The 15,382-nt window shown below is 43.1% G+C and overlaps 1 protein-coding gene across 3 annotated transcripts in view; it reads left to right on the top strand.

Moving 5' to 3' along the window:
- Positions 1-15,382, top strand: part of PYGB (phosphorylase, glycogen; brain) — an 87,314-nt gene that overhangs the window by 50,495 nt on the left and 21,437 nt on the right. For 2 of the 3 annotated variants that reach the window (XM_018573162.1, XM_018573168.1), the window contains 3 exons: positions 771-874; positions 6,071-6,202; positions 7,494-7,605. In XM_018573162.1, coding sequence (XP_018428664.1) covers positions 771-874; positions 6,071-6,202; positions 7,494-7,605 — 348 coding nt within the window. The remainder of the gene's footprint in view (positions 1-770; positions 875-6,070; positions 6,203-7,493; positions 7,606-15,382) is intronic. The other variant, XM_018573175.1, reaches the window with a different exon arrangement.

Consider the following 15,382-nt stretch of genomic DNA (forward strand, 5'->3'; position numbering starts at 1 on the left):
CCATCAGTTAAGTACTAACTCAAAGCTGAGCAAAATTTGTATCTACCTACAGCTGGCACCTTCTTATTACAAATCAGGATTGCTGTACTTTTTTATATCGTGGAAAACTTGATTGTGCAATTTCCATGTAACACTTCTATCTAAGTGACTTCTCACTGGCTAGGAGTATACACCACTCTGTCATATACAAATTTAAATGATGATACAGTGGTGTAGCTGGGCACAATCTGATTTGACATTAAACTATGGAACAGGGAGGTTTGGGGAATATCTGTTATATACATGTTTCTATAGTATATGTTTATACCATGGTTTTTATCCTCTATGTTCCCATATGGGGTTAATAAGATATACTATTACTGATTTGAATTGTGCTTGGTGGCCTTTATATGCAATTAAATATGTGGTAATTATCTTTATGTGGGGATGTTGAGTCTGTGAGGGTTTTGGTTTTTTTTAAACTATATGCCCTAATACTCCATATCCCATTAGTTAGTCAGGGGCTTTGAGTCTATATGTATATTGAAGGTAAATAGTATAATTTTAGGTGGGGCATGGTTGGCTGAGTCACCCCCTGGCATCTTGGATACTCCAGTCCACTCCACTTATCATGGCCCCAGCAAGCTTGTAGATCCAATGATTTAAGCATATATATCTCACCAGTTGAATCCCTGACAGATTAAAGATTGTCATGAGATATCAGGTTTTGGTGGGCGAACGCTTTAACAAAATAGAAATGACTGATGTGCTTTGTGTTTTCTTCATTGTAGCTTGTTTCCTTGATTCAATGGCTACTCTGGGTCTGGCTGCTTACGGCTATGGGATCCGATATGAATTTGGGATATTCAATCAAAGGATTATAAATGGATGGCAGGTAAAGACAAAACTCAGTGATTTAATTTATTTGTACTTAAAATGTTTCTTTAAAGTGGACCTTTACCCATATCTTCAAAATAACAACAAAGACACCTTCAGAAATGTTTAGTAATGACAATCTACAAACACATACTTCTAGATAATTCCAAGCTCTTTATTTTTTGCATACCTTATTTTTCTTTTCTTCCCCAGTCTTCTGACAGTGTCTGTTTTTACTAAAGGCAGGTTGCTAGATCTCCCTTTACTTCCTGGAACTCTGGCACATGTGACTAGGACATGTGACCATGTACATCATCTCAGGGGAGGAAAATGCCTTTCTCTGAGATGAGATTTGCTAGGCAATGCTCTGCTGATGTAACCCGGGATTCAATACTTGGGCACATTACATCACTTGTTACATAGTATTTGAGGTTGAATAAAGACATTAGTCCATCAAGTCCAACCTATTAGGATCTCATTCTAGAAGTACCCGTACCCCTGTATATTACGGTCCCTTAAGAATTGTGCTCAAGAAAACCAGGAAGTGAAAAAAAAGAAATTGCAAGTAAAATAAAAACATGTTTGTTTAACTAATGAACGTAAGATGATTTCATATCAGCATGCAGAGCTACATGCTGATGTGATTTTTGATCAAAGGGGGTAAAGGTCGGCTTTCACTTTGTTGCTTCCCTATATAGCTTTATATCAAGTGTTAAATATTTCTCAACTCAGCAATTTAACTATCACTATTCCATCATGTAATGGCTGTATGTCTTCTAAGGACAAACATAAAATTCAGGTCTCGACAAATCTGGCTGTTATTGTGAAAGCTGCCACACCTTAAAATGCACAGTATTGTATATTTCTAGTGACCCGTCCAAGCTGGTAAATACAGGCCAGGTGGCAACCCTATGTGAAGTAGAACTGTGGCCATACTATTGACATTCAAATATTTCTATATTCTTAACAAGCAGTAAATACATTTCAAACAAGCCCTGGCTGTCCTCTCTAGCTGCAGGACTTGTGAAGTAATTGCCCCTCAAATCTTGCAGTAGAAGCTTCATAATTTTTCTTTCTATTACTACTTAAAGTGACACTAAATCTTAAAAATGCATTCAAGTACCTTAACTATTAACAATACTGTAACCTATTTGTGTACCACTCAGCTGTAGATCCTCAAATAATCTCTGAATTGGTGCTGACACTGTCCTTCCTTCTGGAGGGTGGCTACTTTTGTTCCCCATGGCCCCTGTGTGTGCAAGCTTGCTCCTGTGACGGACCTTCTGGAGGGTGGCACTTTGCATCATTCAGCTGTAGATCTTCAAATCATCTCTAAATTGGTGCTGAAACTGTCCTTCCTTCTGGAGGGTGGCTACTTTTGTTACCCATGACCCCTGTGTGTGCAAGCTTGCTCCTGTGACGGACTACAATCTCATGTTTAGTTTACTAATTTCTATTGAAATTGTAGTCCATCATGGGAGTGAGCTTGGAGTGGTGGCTACTTTTCAATATACAAAGGGACCATGAGGAACAAGTAGCCACCCTCAAAAAGAAGGACAGTGTCAGCATCAGTCAGAGATGATTTGAAGATCTAGAGCTGAGTGATACACAAATGGGGTGGCGTTTTGTTAGCAGTTAGGGTACTTGAATGCATTTTTAAGATGTAACTCCTGAGTTTAGTGTCACTTGTAAGCGTCTCTACCAGCAGTGAATTGTCAGACCATCAGCCTTGTAATCTCTAATGTAAATGCAGAGCAAGTGCACAGGAAGAAGTAAGAGAGAAAAGTGTTGTGACCCAACCCCTGATGACTTTACTGCTTCTATTTTGAACTTTGAGGATGAATTGCTCCATCGTGGCTGTAGCTATAGAGAGCAATGAGGCCTTTTTTTTTTTATTTCAATAATTGTTATTGAGTATTTAGACATAACAGGTACTCAAACAAATAAGGCACAGAGAAGTATCATCAGAGGAAATCGTTAAAAGTATAACATCAGTCAAACAGGATACAGTGCAATCACTAGAGGTACAGGGACCAGTGTAAACAGTAAGGACTGATCTAATGAGGTAATGTGAGCACCTCAGGGGAGGATAGAAAAGGCAGGGAAGGATGAGGGAGGGGGAAGGGAAGAAGGATGAGAAGGGGAAAGGGTGAACATCAGGTACAATATGCAAACAGAACTGAGTGAATCACAACAAACAGTAAGGTTTAGTTAACCATTTATCCCAGCAATTCTGAAAAGAGGCATATTTATGGTTACTTAAGCCAAAGGTCTGTTCATAAGAGCATTGCAGGTTCACAGAAGAGATAACGTCAGAAATGGTTGGGGGAGAGGGGTCTCGCCATTTACGGGTTAGCAACAGTTTCGCTGCAAAAAGAATGTGAGCAATTAATGAGGCCTTTTTTTAAAGTCACGTACTGTTTGTTAAGAAATATTTATAGACCAACCACAATTGTACTTTAAGTGGTTTGTTGTAACTTTTAATAAACTTGCTCTTACATATTTCCTTATTGTTAAAATGTAGAGATTTGTAGGTAAAGGTGTTCCACATTTGACTCTTTCACCCTCCCTCCTTTACGGCCGCGATAGTTATTAGCCACACAGGGAGTGCATTGTTTTTTATACCTCAACTTACTCATAGACTTGCACAGGGCAGACATCAGAAATTTAGGGGCCCCCTACATGAGTTTAGGCCGGGGCTTCCCCCCCCTGCACTGCCCGGTTAGGCGTAACTAAAACCTTCAGGGCAAGAAACTATGAAGGGCCCCCCTAAACCCCCGCCGCCATGAAACTGTGTGGTTAACAGGAAGGCTGCCGAGGTCCCCAGCAAGCGCGGGACCTCAGGCGGCCGCTTCAGTTTAAAAATTCAGTGCCGGTGTTCTGTCTAGAACGCCAACCCAGTATCATGACCCAAGGTTTCCTCGATCATACTGGTCTGTGCACAAGCGCAGATGCTGAGGTCGGAAAATTCGATTACGTTGGTATTCTAGACAGAACACCGGTATCTGCGTTTAGTATCGGGGCATTTTGACGAGTTTGAATACTTGTGAATATGCCAAGTATAGGCACCGACTGGTGCATACCTACTTAAAAATATAATGTATTGCTGGAAATTGTAGTCCTGCATAGTTGGTGCTATTCTGCATTGCTCTATAATGATTACACAGCAATGCAGAATACCACCAGCTATGCAGGACTAAAAGTCCCAGCAATACATCATAATAAAAATCAGGGGGATGCTGAATACCACCAGCAGCCCCCCTTCCCGGTCCAGACTGACCTGACTCTCATGCTGTGTCTCTACTGTGTCTCGGCGGCCAGGTGGCGGGGCTAAGAGGAGAGGATCCTCACACAGAAGAATGTGCTGCCTGGCGGTGCCTGCAGTACATTCTGCTGGACCCGGTAGTACCGCCAGTGCTGGAATTTGTAGTCGTGTATAGCTGGTGGTATTCTGCATTCCTGTATAATCATTATACAGTTATGCAGAATACCACCAGCTATACATTTTACATAAAGTCAGCAATACTGCCACGCCAATGAAAGGGGGATTATAAAAAAAAAAATGAAGGAACGCTAAACTGTAATTAAGCAATTTATGTTATAAATGGTTTTTGCGCTGTGTTGGTGTTTGTGTTGTGATAAAATTATACAGGCGTATATTTAATTACAACACAAGGTATTACAACGCACGGCAATGCGTCACAAAGCTTTGCCATGCGCTGTCTCAGTTAAATTAATGTTTTTTTAAGATAGAAAAAAATCATGCACTGCGATGCCTTCTAACAACGCACTGCAGCACATGTGCCTGGCGTACACCACAATATGGTGCGCGTGTATGTTATGTGTGTGTGTGTGTGTGGGGGGGTGTATTATTTTATTTGTGCAGGGGTATTATTTTTTTATGTGTATGGGTGGGGGTATTATTTTATATGTACATGGGTAGTATTTTTTATGTGTAACTTGCGTTTTTCTGCAGTAGGAATCCCTAATCTGGTGTTTACAAGCAGCAGCTATCACCCATTCAAGTTAATGATCAGGTGACAGCAGCTCCATGTAAACGCTTGCACACCGCATGTAATATGTGATATGATTAAATTCGGTTAGGAATCAATCACACTCCCTGGATGCAATGATTGTGCATCCAGGGAGAGTGTTTTCTGACCGCATGTAATATCACATACCATTACATGTGGTGTGGAGGCGTTTACATGCAGCTGCTGTCAATTGCTGGAAATTGTAGTCCTGCATAGTTGGTGCTATTCTGCATTGCTCTATAATGATTACGCAGCAATGCAGAATACCACCAGCTATGCAGGACTAAAAGTCCCAGCAATACATTATAATAAAAATCAGGGGGATGCTGAATACCACTAGCATCCCCCCTTCCCGGTCCAGACTTACCTGACATTCATGCAGGACCCTCTTCTGTGTCTCGTCGGCCAGGAGAGGGTCCTGACACAGAAGAATGTGCTGCCTGGCGGTGCCTGCAGTACATTCTGCTGGACCCGGTAGTACCGCCAGTGCTGGAATTTGTAGTCGTGTATAGCTGGTGGTATTCTGCATTCCTGTATAATCATTATACAGTTATGCAGAATACCACCAGCTATACATTTTACATAAAGTCAGCAATACTGCCACGCCAATGAAAGGGGGATTAACTAGAGCGGTGGGGAAGGAACGGCACTATCTCGGGGGGGCTCTTCTTCCCATCTGCCCCCCCCAACTGGCGGAACGCCAAGGCCCGGTCGCAATTGCGACCGCTGCAACCCTGGTAGTTCCACCAGTGCTGGAATTTGTAGTCCTGTATAGGTGGTGGAAAGGGGGATTATAAAAAAAAAAATGAAGGAACGCTAAACTGTAATTAAGCAATTTATGTTATAAATGGTTTTTGCGCTGTGTTGGTGTTTGTGTTGTGATAAAATTATACAGGCGTATATTTAATTACAACACAAGGTATTACAACGCACGGCAATGCGTCACAAAGCTTTGCCATGCGCTGTCTCAGTTAAATTAATGTTTTTTTAAGATAGAAAAAAATCATGCACTGCGATGCCTTCTAACAACGCACTGCAATGTATTTACACACTAATTACTAAAGAAGCATATTAAATTCAATATAACTTCAAGCATATATTGTCAATGGTTACATGTATTTGTTTTATTGTGGCCAAATCTTCCTGGTAAGGAAATATTTGTTTGCTCTCTGTTGCTACAGGTGGAGGAAGCTGATGACTGGCTTCGATACGGGAACCCCTGGGAGAAGGCTCGTCCTGAGTACATGCTTCCTGTACATTTCTTCGGCAAAGTGGAGCACACTGCTGAAGGTGCTAAATGGGTGGATACACAGGTTTGTATCTAGAATTTGTAACATACTAGAATATTATTGGACAAATTTGCATATTATTGGACACATTTGCATATTTAACCACTTGAAGACCAGGTGTTTACACCCCCTTCCTGGCCAGGTCATTTTTCACTATTTAGCGCTGCAGTACTTTGACATTTATTCCGTCATGCAACGCTGCACTGAAATTAATGTTATAAAAAATTTTGGGGACAGGTAGAGCTTTCTTTTGGTGGTATTTAAATACCACTGTGTTTTTTATTTTTTACTATATTAACCACTTCCGGGCCGGCCGTAGTAAAAAAACGGCCGGCCCGGAGCTCTCTAGATCTGAGCGGGCGTCTTTAGACGTCCGCTCAGACACGCCCCCGGGCGCGCGCGAGCGGGAAACGGCCGAAATGTAAAAACAGGCAGCGGTGCCTGTTACCATACAAGCGATCCGCCGGCTGTAGAGCCGGCGGATCGCGTGTATGAGGTGCCGATCGGTGTCTCCGCCCCCCCCGTAAACTGAACATGAAATTATAGTATATCATGGGAGCGAACTTGGAGCGGTGGCTACTTTGTGCCTGCAGGTAGCTTAAAGCTGGGCAATAAATTGGAAAATGACTTTGAGCAATGACAACCATGTTACTATGCAATGTCTCCTGCTAAAAAAATCTTTCTCTCTATCCCAGTGAATTTCTATTTTCTCTGTAAGCTGTATGGTGCATGTGCCATACAGTGTACACACTCAGCCCATTCACAGCATCTTTAAGGGGCAGGATGTAACTCCTGTGCGCATATACTGTAGTTACATAATCGGGGCCACTCAACTGGCAAAATTCCATAGAAAAGTGTCAGCAGCGGAGATGTCGGCAGCTGGGAACACAGCAGGGAACCTAATACCAAAAACACAGCCTTCTCACAGCAGTTTACTTCCACTCTAAGGTAGCCCCAAATGGTCCAGGTAGCATATAGGGGCTGGGATGAAGCTGTTTATGACAACATGGCTACTCACCACAATTGTTCCACTTGGTATGCTAAGGTGTAACCTGCAGAAATACACCAGTGTAAAATAAAGCCACTGTGACCATTCATTTTTGGTTTGTATTTATTCACTATAATGAGCAGATTTTTCTTGCAAGCTTTTATTAATAATGTAAAGTGTTAAGAACTTTCTGTAATCTTTGCCACCTATATTATTAATAAGATGTGCTATTTTCTGTGTGAACGTTATTTGTACAGAATGTTTAGCTTTACATGGTAGAAACGATGAGTTTATCTGTTGATTGGATGGTCTTCTGTTCCCCTGCAGATAGTGCTTGCGATGCCTTATGACACTCCCGTTCCTGGCTATAAAAACAACACTGTGAACACCATGAGGCTTTGGTCAGCAAAGGCACCAAATGATTTCAACCTACAAGAGTGTAAGATTTTAATTTATTGTCTGCGCTTTTTATCAACATGTAATGAACATGGATGTTAAGCATGCAGGACCCAACGTGCGGGGTGTTCATTGAGGGGGTTTCGGAACAAAATAGGGCAGGAGGGACCAGGATGGTGGATGTGAGAATAACATGCAGAGGGCAAAGTCTAGAAACTCAAGCAGTAAAGGACTGGGGGTGCCACCTAGCAGTCCGACACCAGCAACAATTCCATTTGATGTAAAGAAGACAGTTTTAAGTCCCACACAGTGCCTGAAGCAGTCCAAGTGTACAGACAGCAGGCAAGAGTAAATATAATTGGAAATACAAGTTCAGCAGTCCCAGTGACCAGACAGCAGCACACACTCTAAAGAGCAGGGACAGGGCTGCAGAGAGCTCATCTCTACACAACCTTATCGTCCCTACCCTTAAGGCCCCGTTCACATTGAGCGATTTATCACGCGACAATTCCCGCGATATCGCTGCCATTTACCGCGCGATATCGCTCTCCAATGCTTCTCAATGGGGCAAAGGGTCCTGCTGTCGCGGGTCGCTACAGCAGGACCCTTTTTGGAGCGGATTTAGCCGCGATTCAAGCTTGCTCAATGCAAGCATTTGCGCGATATCGCGCAAAATGCAAATCGCGCGACAAACGCGTGATCTGCGAACCGCTCAATGTGAACGGGGCCTAAGGAGCTTGCAATCTAAGGTCCCTATCTCACATGCATACATACAGGGCCAATTTAGACAGGAGCCTACTAACCTTCTAGCATGATTTTGCAGTGTGAGAGGAAACCGGAGTACCCGCAGGAAAGCCACACAAACGCAGTGAGAAGATGCTAACTCCTTGCTGATAGTGTCCTCACCAGGATCTGTAAGGGCTGAAACTATACGGGACATTCTCATTTATCTGAAAATTTTGCATGATCGGTTGCAGAATCCTTGCTGTTGATTGCTACAAATTGCTAATTGCAGTTGTATAATTCATTGATGCTTCTTCCATTACTTCCTATAGGTTTATCTTTAGAAGTGGATTGACTTTTTCTTGACGCAGTTGAACTGAAAGTTGCCCTTATAGTTAAACCCCAGTATGTTTCACTTAGGTTCCCCCATGTTATTGAACCTTTCTTGATAGGGCTCTTTTTGGTATGGATCATGCACAAATATATGTACCTACTCAGTAATTTAACTGGACTCCACTGAAGAGCTCTGGTCAACACATGTTGCTGGAATGGCATCCCCTGATAGTCCACCCTTCACCACCTCTTCCCCCCGGCACGTTATGCACCACCAATCCACTCTCTTTGACCACCTCCCCACTCCCATCAGAGTTATCATACAATTTCCCAAAGGAAGCAGGATTTACAGGTCTGGGAAGGCATGTGATCTCCCCCATGTGGCTTGGGCCTGGCCTGCCAAACGCCAGGGCAAACGCTGTCGCATGGTAGGGGGACTGTGACTGGAGCTTATTTAGGGTGAACTTCTGCAGCCCGTGAGGGAGTATGGACCAGTGAGTATACCTTCATAGGGGGGTAAGCTATCAGGAGAGATTGTCACTTTACCCTGAATGGGAAAAGAGACCGTATCTCTTTTAGCTTCATAATGTGATGGAAATGTGGATAACTTTGTATCCAAGGGAGGTCTGCAGCCGCCTTGATTCACAGTACCTTCCTAGAGGGCTGGGCAGGGGTATACAGGAAAGTTCTGCTAATAATCTAGCCATTTTTCTATATGTCCCAGTGTTCATATTTATATGTGGCTTCCATAGTTTACATATTTATAAATATATGCAGCCAGGACTGCTTTTATTTTTATTGTTTTGGATTTACATATTTTGAAATACCGTATTTTTCCGCTCCATAAGACGCACTTTTTTCCCCCCAAAAGGAGGGGAAAAATGTGCCTGCGTCTTATGGAGCGAATCCTGACGCCCGAGACATGCAGTTTCGGGCGCCGGGCGAGTAGTAGGAGCCACTGCTCGTTTAATACGAGTGATCTAATGAGATCACTCGTATTAAAGCAGAGCAGCGGTGGCGGCGATCGAGTTCAGCAGTAGGAGCCACTGCTCGTTTAATACGAGTGATCTAATGAGATCACTCGTATTAAAGATCACCGTTCTTCGTCTGCTCTGTGTGATCACTGAGACCGTGGTGCTGTAATCACAGTGCCACCTGTCTCAGCGGTCACTAACTGCAGCTTCTGTCACAGCTTCTGTCATAGAAGCTGTGACAGAAGCTACAGTCTGTCGAGTGCTCCATAAGGCGCGCCGGACCTCCCTGCGTCCTATTGTCCGGTGCATCTTATGGACCGCAAAATACGGTATATGCAGCAAAATCATCCACTTGATTCCACTTAACTGGTATGCTGCCTGTCTACCTGTTAATGGGGTGAGGGGGGGGTCCAGCTAGGGAGAGAAAAAACAGGTGAGCGGGTTCTTAGTTCTTAGAGATCCTGTAGCTGGTAAGTTTTGGCCTGCGACAAGATCGGTCATTTGACATAGCCATTAATAAATTATTGAGTTAGCAGCTTGTCATGTTTCTCATTAGAAGAGAACTATACCTAGTAAAGATTCCCTGGGGGTTTTGCTGTTCTTTAGCCTTCAGTATGCAGTTGCATGTGTTGTTTATTACATGGAATTAAACTACCTGTAAAAAATGCTGACAAAAAACAGCCCAGCGCTAACTCACCTTCAGATCCTGCAAAGTACAGCATTGTTCAAGACTTATCAGACCAAAATGATAGCATCTTAATTGTACAGGCAGTATCCAACTTACATATATCCGACTTACATACGACTCCTACTTACAAACGGAGGCTATTACTGTACAGCAGGGGTAGTTGTGATGCTACCACACTTGTACCGACGAGGAGTGCCCGTCTTTTTGGGTCTGCTTCGTAGTACTGTACGTACATTACAGGAAGTTGGCTTTTGTTAGACGTGCAAGCGAGGGGTGCCAGCTTCTTCTTGTGGGTCACTGTGAGGTTTTTCCTGCTGTCTGTATCCTCATTAGAAACATTTAATCTCACTTCCTGTCCTTGAGACAACCGGGAGTGAGAGGAAATCTACCCCTAGGAAGGGAAAATCCCTCCTGTAAGAGTTATCATGGGGGAAAAAGGTGTCTCCACTGAAGCTTTATCATAAATCGTTGGTTCCACGACAATCCAAAATTTTCAAAATCCAATTGTCACAGGGACAGAAAGAGAGAATAAATTCTTCTGAACAGGAGCACCCACAGCAAAACAAACGTTACAGGGGGTTAACCCTTCCCTAAGCTATCCAAAACTAAAAACATTTTTTTTGACTGGAGTTGCACTTAAAATGTACCTGTTCCAACTTACATACAAATTCAACTTAGGAAAAAACCTACAGTCCTCATGTTGTTCATAACCCGGGGACTGCCTGCATATGTTTTACACAAAGTTGTTAGCATTTTTGAAGCCGAAAGCTGTTTTCGCGGTTAAGTCCAAAAATAACAGCAGTTATAATAGTGCCATTGATAGATGACATACAGAACGTTCCTTTCTGGTGGCACTTTCTGATTGTTCATGGTGCCATTGACATTTATACTGGAAAGGATCCTGGAAAGTGATGTCAGGCCTCTCTCCCTTTCCAAGTAAATCATTTGCACATAATTAGAGATTGTGCACTCAGCACAAATAATCCATAAAGCCAATTTAAATGTGTTTGGACATGCTACAAAGTGCTGGAACCAATATCGACCAATCACATTTTAGTTTACAGAAGTTCCGTCGATGAAAGATTAAGCTCACCAAACATGTTACAATCTGACTGTACAATATCCTTTAGATCTACCAACAAGGATGTAATGCAAGGGCCCGCCTGATTTGGCAGATCCTTGCACTACAAGGATCCTTGCCTGATGTAAAGTTGATTGTACGGTTAGTTTGTAATGTATATGATGAGCCTTAATTATGGAGCGAGTGAAAAACACATATCCCCATTATTCAAGCCGACACTGAAGCTGTCACAGGTCAGCTCTATTGATCGGGAAGTCAGTTCCCTCCCTCCCCTCTCCGTTTCTTTAGTGCTGACTGGAGGAACAGATGGATGAGGGGGCGGGCACAGCTGGCTCTGCTTCTAGAGAGGCAGAGCCAGCTGTCAATCAGCCAGCGGGATGGATCTCGACAGCATTGTCGGCATACGTCTTGGCTGTGGCGCGGCTCTGTGCTCTCAGCGTATCTTATATATACTGAGTTTTGGGTCACCCAAGTTAGTATACTGTATGTCCTCCTGTGACCTTGAAGAGAACTATGACCAAAAAGGGTTGGACCATAGTTCTCCTTTGAAGGCTGGTGGTAGATTTCTCCTCCTGTTCCAGTGACATCCATAACATGTTGGATTCCTTATTATTTTCTGTCCCATTGACAATGGTCACCAGGAAAAATAGAGAAGAAGAATCCCTCACCACCTTTTTACATTTTGGAAAAACTAGGTATAATGTCTGCATTGAAAGTAGAATTTTGCTAGTCATGATAGGAATCACCTGACCCTTGAAAGAATTTAGGGCCTGTTTCTGAATTTTACCGCACCAGTTGACCAGAGGTCACCGCAAGAACATGGTTATAGACATAAACAATTGTTTTCTATGTGTCCTATTCACACTACAACGTGGGTGCGCTGTGCTGTGATAAAATTTAAATATGCTGCACTTTATCGCAGCGCACTGGATGCCACTGCTGTGCAGGAACTTGATTGGAGTGTACGCATTGAACACTCCACATAAAGTGCACCAAAAAATGCAGTGACAGCTCCGTCAATGTGCGATACAATGCACACTACCAGAGCTGCCACAACACACTAGCCTGTCCACTAAAATACAGAGGCTAGTGTGAATGGGCCTTAAAGGAAAATTCCAGCTTTTGCCCACAAAAAAAAAAGATGCACACTTCTTCATTATAGAAAAAACTTGGATTATAATATTATTTGCATAGCAGCCAGTTAAGTATTGTAACCACGATCAATAGATGCAATTCTCGGGCTCCTGCAGACTCTTCCTCCCATCCATGTCTGTACAGAGGTATGGGCATTCAGTAACATGTCCATATCTCTGTACAGACATGGACGGGAGGAAGAGGACAGGAGGAAGAATGAATGGACTATAAGTGCAATGACATCACCACACTTATGTTGACAACCACAAGTCCCCCTACCATGGTGGTTGATGGTGCTTGTAGTTTTTCCAGGGAGTGCTGGAGGGGGGTGGGCTATGATCTGACCATGACCCTAAATATGGATGTAGCATGAACCATGGTCAGAAAGGTAAACTTAAGCTGGCCATACACTATGCAAATTTTGCTGTTGGCACCCTTTTGGGCGGCATCTCTTGATCAGCCGATCTAAGGAGACGGTCAGAAAATGTTCAAACGAACAGGGCAGGTAGCCAATACAGGTAATACAGTGAAGACAGCGGGAGATGCGTCGAACAACGCTCATAAGCGTTGATAGAGGATTTTGTTATATTTTCTTCATTCAGCCTGCAGGTTGAACAAAGAAAATATTACAGTATATTTTGGCCAGCTTGCAGCATAGTGCTTGCAGCATTTTGACCGGACCGCAGGCATAATGTGCCTTGCGTTCCCGTGCGACAGATCGCATTGCGGCCGGAAGGCGTGGCTACGGTGCCGTTTACTTTAATGGACCACCACGCCCCCTCCTGCCCCACAACATAGTGAGCCGGCCGCAATGCTTTGCAGTGCGTTCTGGTCAGAATCGGTCCGGAACGCACTGTGTCTGGTGTGAACGAGGCCTCAGCCTTTAAGCTTAGTTTCATTTTTTATACCAATAGACAGCCTATCACAGACAATGGAAGTCATAAAATATATAGAATGTTGCAACAGACTATAAAATGAATGCACATATTTATAATCAACTAGGAAGTGAAAGCTACTGTCAGTGGCTTTCTATTTTGGCCATACTTTCTGTCCATTCACTGCAGCTGGCTCGACACAGCAATGCAGACAAAGGCTTCTGTCAACACGTTTTACTAGGAGAGGAGACAGGGAACATTTTAAGGGTTATAACCGTACAAAGCTCTTATGATTATCTTCACAATTCTTCTAGCAACTATATAAGGCAAATACGTCAGTTCCAGACCATTGCTATTTAAGGGTGGTCTCTGACAAGGACATCGATTGCCATGCTTTGAAGTATACCATAAGGCTAATTAACTATTTAGAGCATGGGTCATGTGAGTGTAGATTCATGAGAAGCAGCTCATTACATTTTGATATGCCTATTTGTTGTATTGGTATGCCCTACATGTTTGTAATTATAGACACTTACTAGGATGCAAACAGTTAGTTTTGAGTTAATTTTAGGTAAGTTTTGAGTATGAGTATAAAACAGCCAAGACTACCTATGCTTGCACCCCTTGCACACTAAAAGCATTGCCTCTGTGCTTAAATAGCATCATCTAATTGATCAACGTCATCTGCAATCTTAAATACATTACACAGACACGCCGCCAGGGCACATACCAGACATGTAATCTTTAAAGGGATTTATAGTTTAATGTTGTAGTGTGTTTAATATGTAGTGCAATCACTGTACAGTAACCACATGTATACGTGATCCCAAAAGCAGGATGCACCAAAAATATGTCTGGTGTGGCCTGCGTTCAGGACCACATCATTGTACAGACATAATACCTTCTAACAATATAGAATAGAAAACATGATCAATTTCCTACTGCATAAATGTGCATTTATCCTGCAAGCACACAAATGCAGTACACTAAAAAAATCCTAACATTTAGACTGTAGGGCAGCCTTTCTCAACCAAGGTGCCATGGCACCTTGGGATGCCCTCAGGAGTGCCTTGAATTTTTCACACAGGGTGACTCTCATGTGAAGAGGGCTTCTGATGTTGAAGAGGGGAACTCTGATGTGAAAGGGGGGACTGATGTCAAAGGGGGGATGATTCTGAAGTGAAAGGGGAGGCTCTAATGTAAAGGGGGAGCCCCACTTTTTTGTTCACAGGCCCGAGGAGGACTGAGCTAGGTGGCAGGGGGGCATTTGTCAATACTCATCAAGTATGTTGGGCTGGTGGCCTCAAGCAGAGAAACTTCGCCATTCAGACATCAGTCAGAGCGGATCCTGCAGTCAGTGACACTTGCTAGCCATTATAGATACCTGCTTTATTTTTCAGTCCTGTGATCACAGCATCTGGCAGAGAGCAATTTTTCTATACCGACTTCCTTTGCGACTTCCTTGAACTAAATGGCTAGAGCTGGGGTAGGCAATCTTGGCACTCCAGCTGTTGTGGGAATACAAGTCCCACAAGGCTTTGGAATACTCTGACAGCCATGAGCATGACTCCTAGAGGCAAAGACATGATGAGAATCGTAGTTTCACCACAGCTGAAGTGCTGAGGTTGCCTACCCTAGGCCTCGCGCCACAAAATAAGCTTATGCTGGAATATGAAAAAGTGTGCCACAATAAACCATTGGGGGAATTTATCAAAACTGGAGCGGACAAAATCTGGAGCAGGTGCTCAAAGCAACCAATCGGCTTCACTCTTGAGTTTGTTCAGTTAAGCTTTGGAAATGAAAGACAGAAGCTGATTGGTTGCCATGCACATCTGCTCCAGATTTTGTCTGCTCCAGTTTTGATAAATTCTCCTCCATGTCTTTTAAGAACACCCACTTTCCACCATGCCCACCTATCACTTTGGTAACACAGCACTCTTTGCTTGGTACAATTCTCCTTTCTACAGAATTCTGTATTCTGACCATACCATAAAAGAGTGACATGATTGGAT

The sequence above is a fragment of the Nanorana parkeri genome, unplaced genomic scaffold (assembly GCF_000935625.1).
Source record: "Nanorana parkeri isolate BGI_ZX_2015 unplaced genomic scaffold, ASM93562v1 scaffold46, whole genome shotgun sequence".
NCBI classification, from domain to species: domain Eukaryota; kingdom Metazoa; phylum Chordata; class Amphibia; order Anura; family Dicroglossidae; genus Nanorana; species Nanorana parkeri.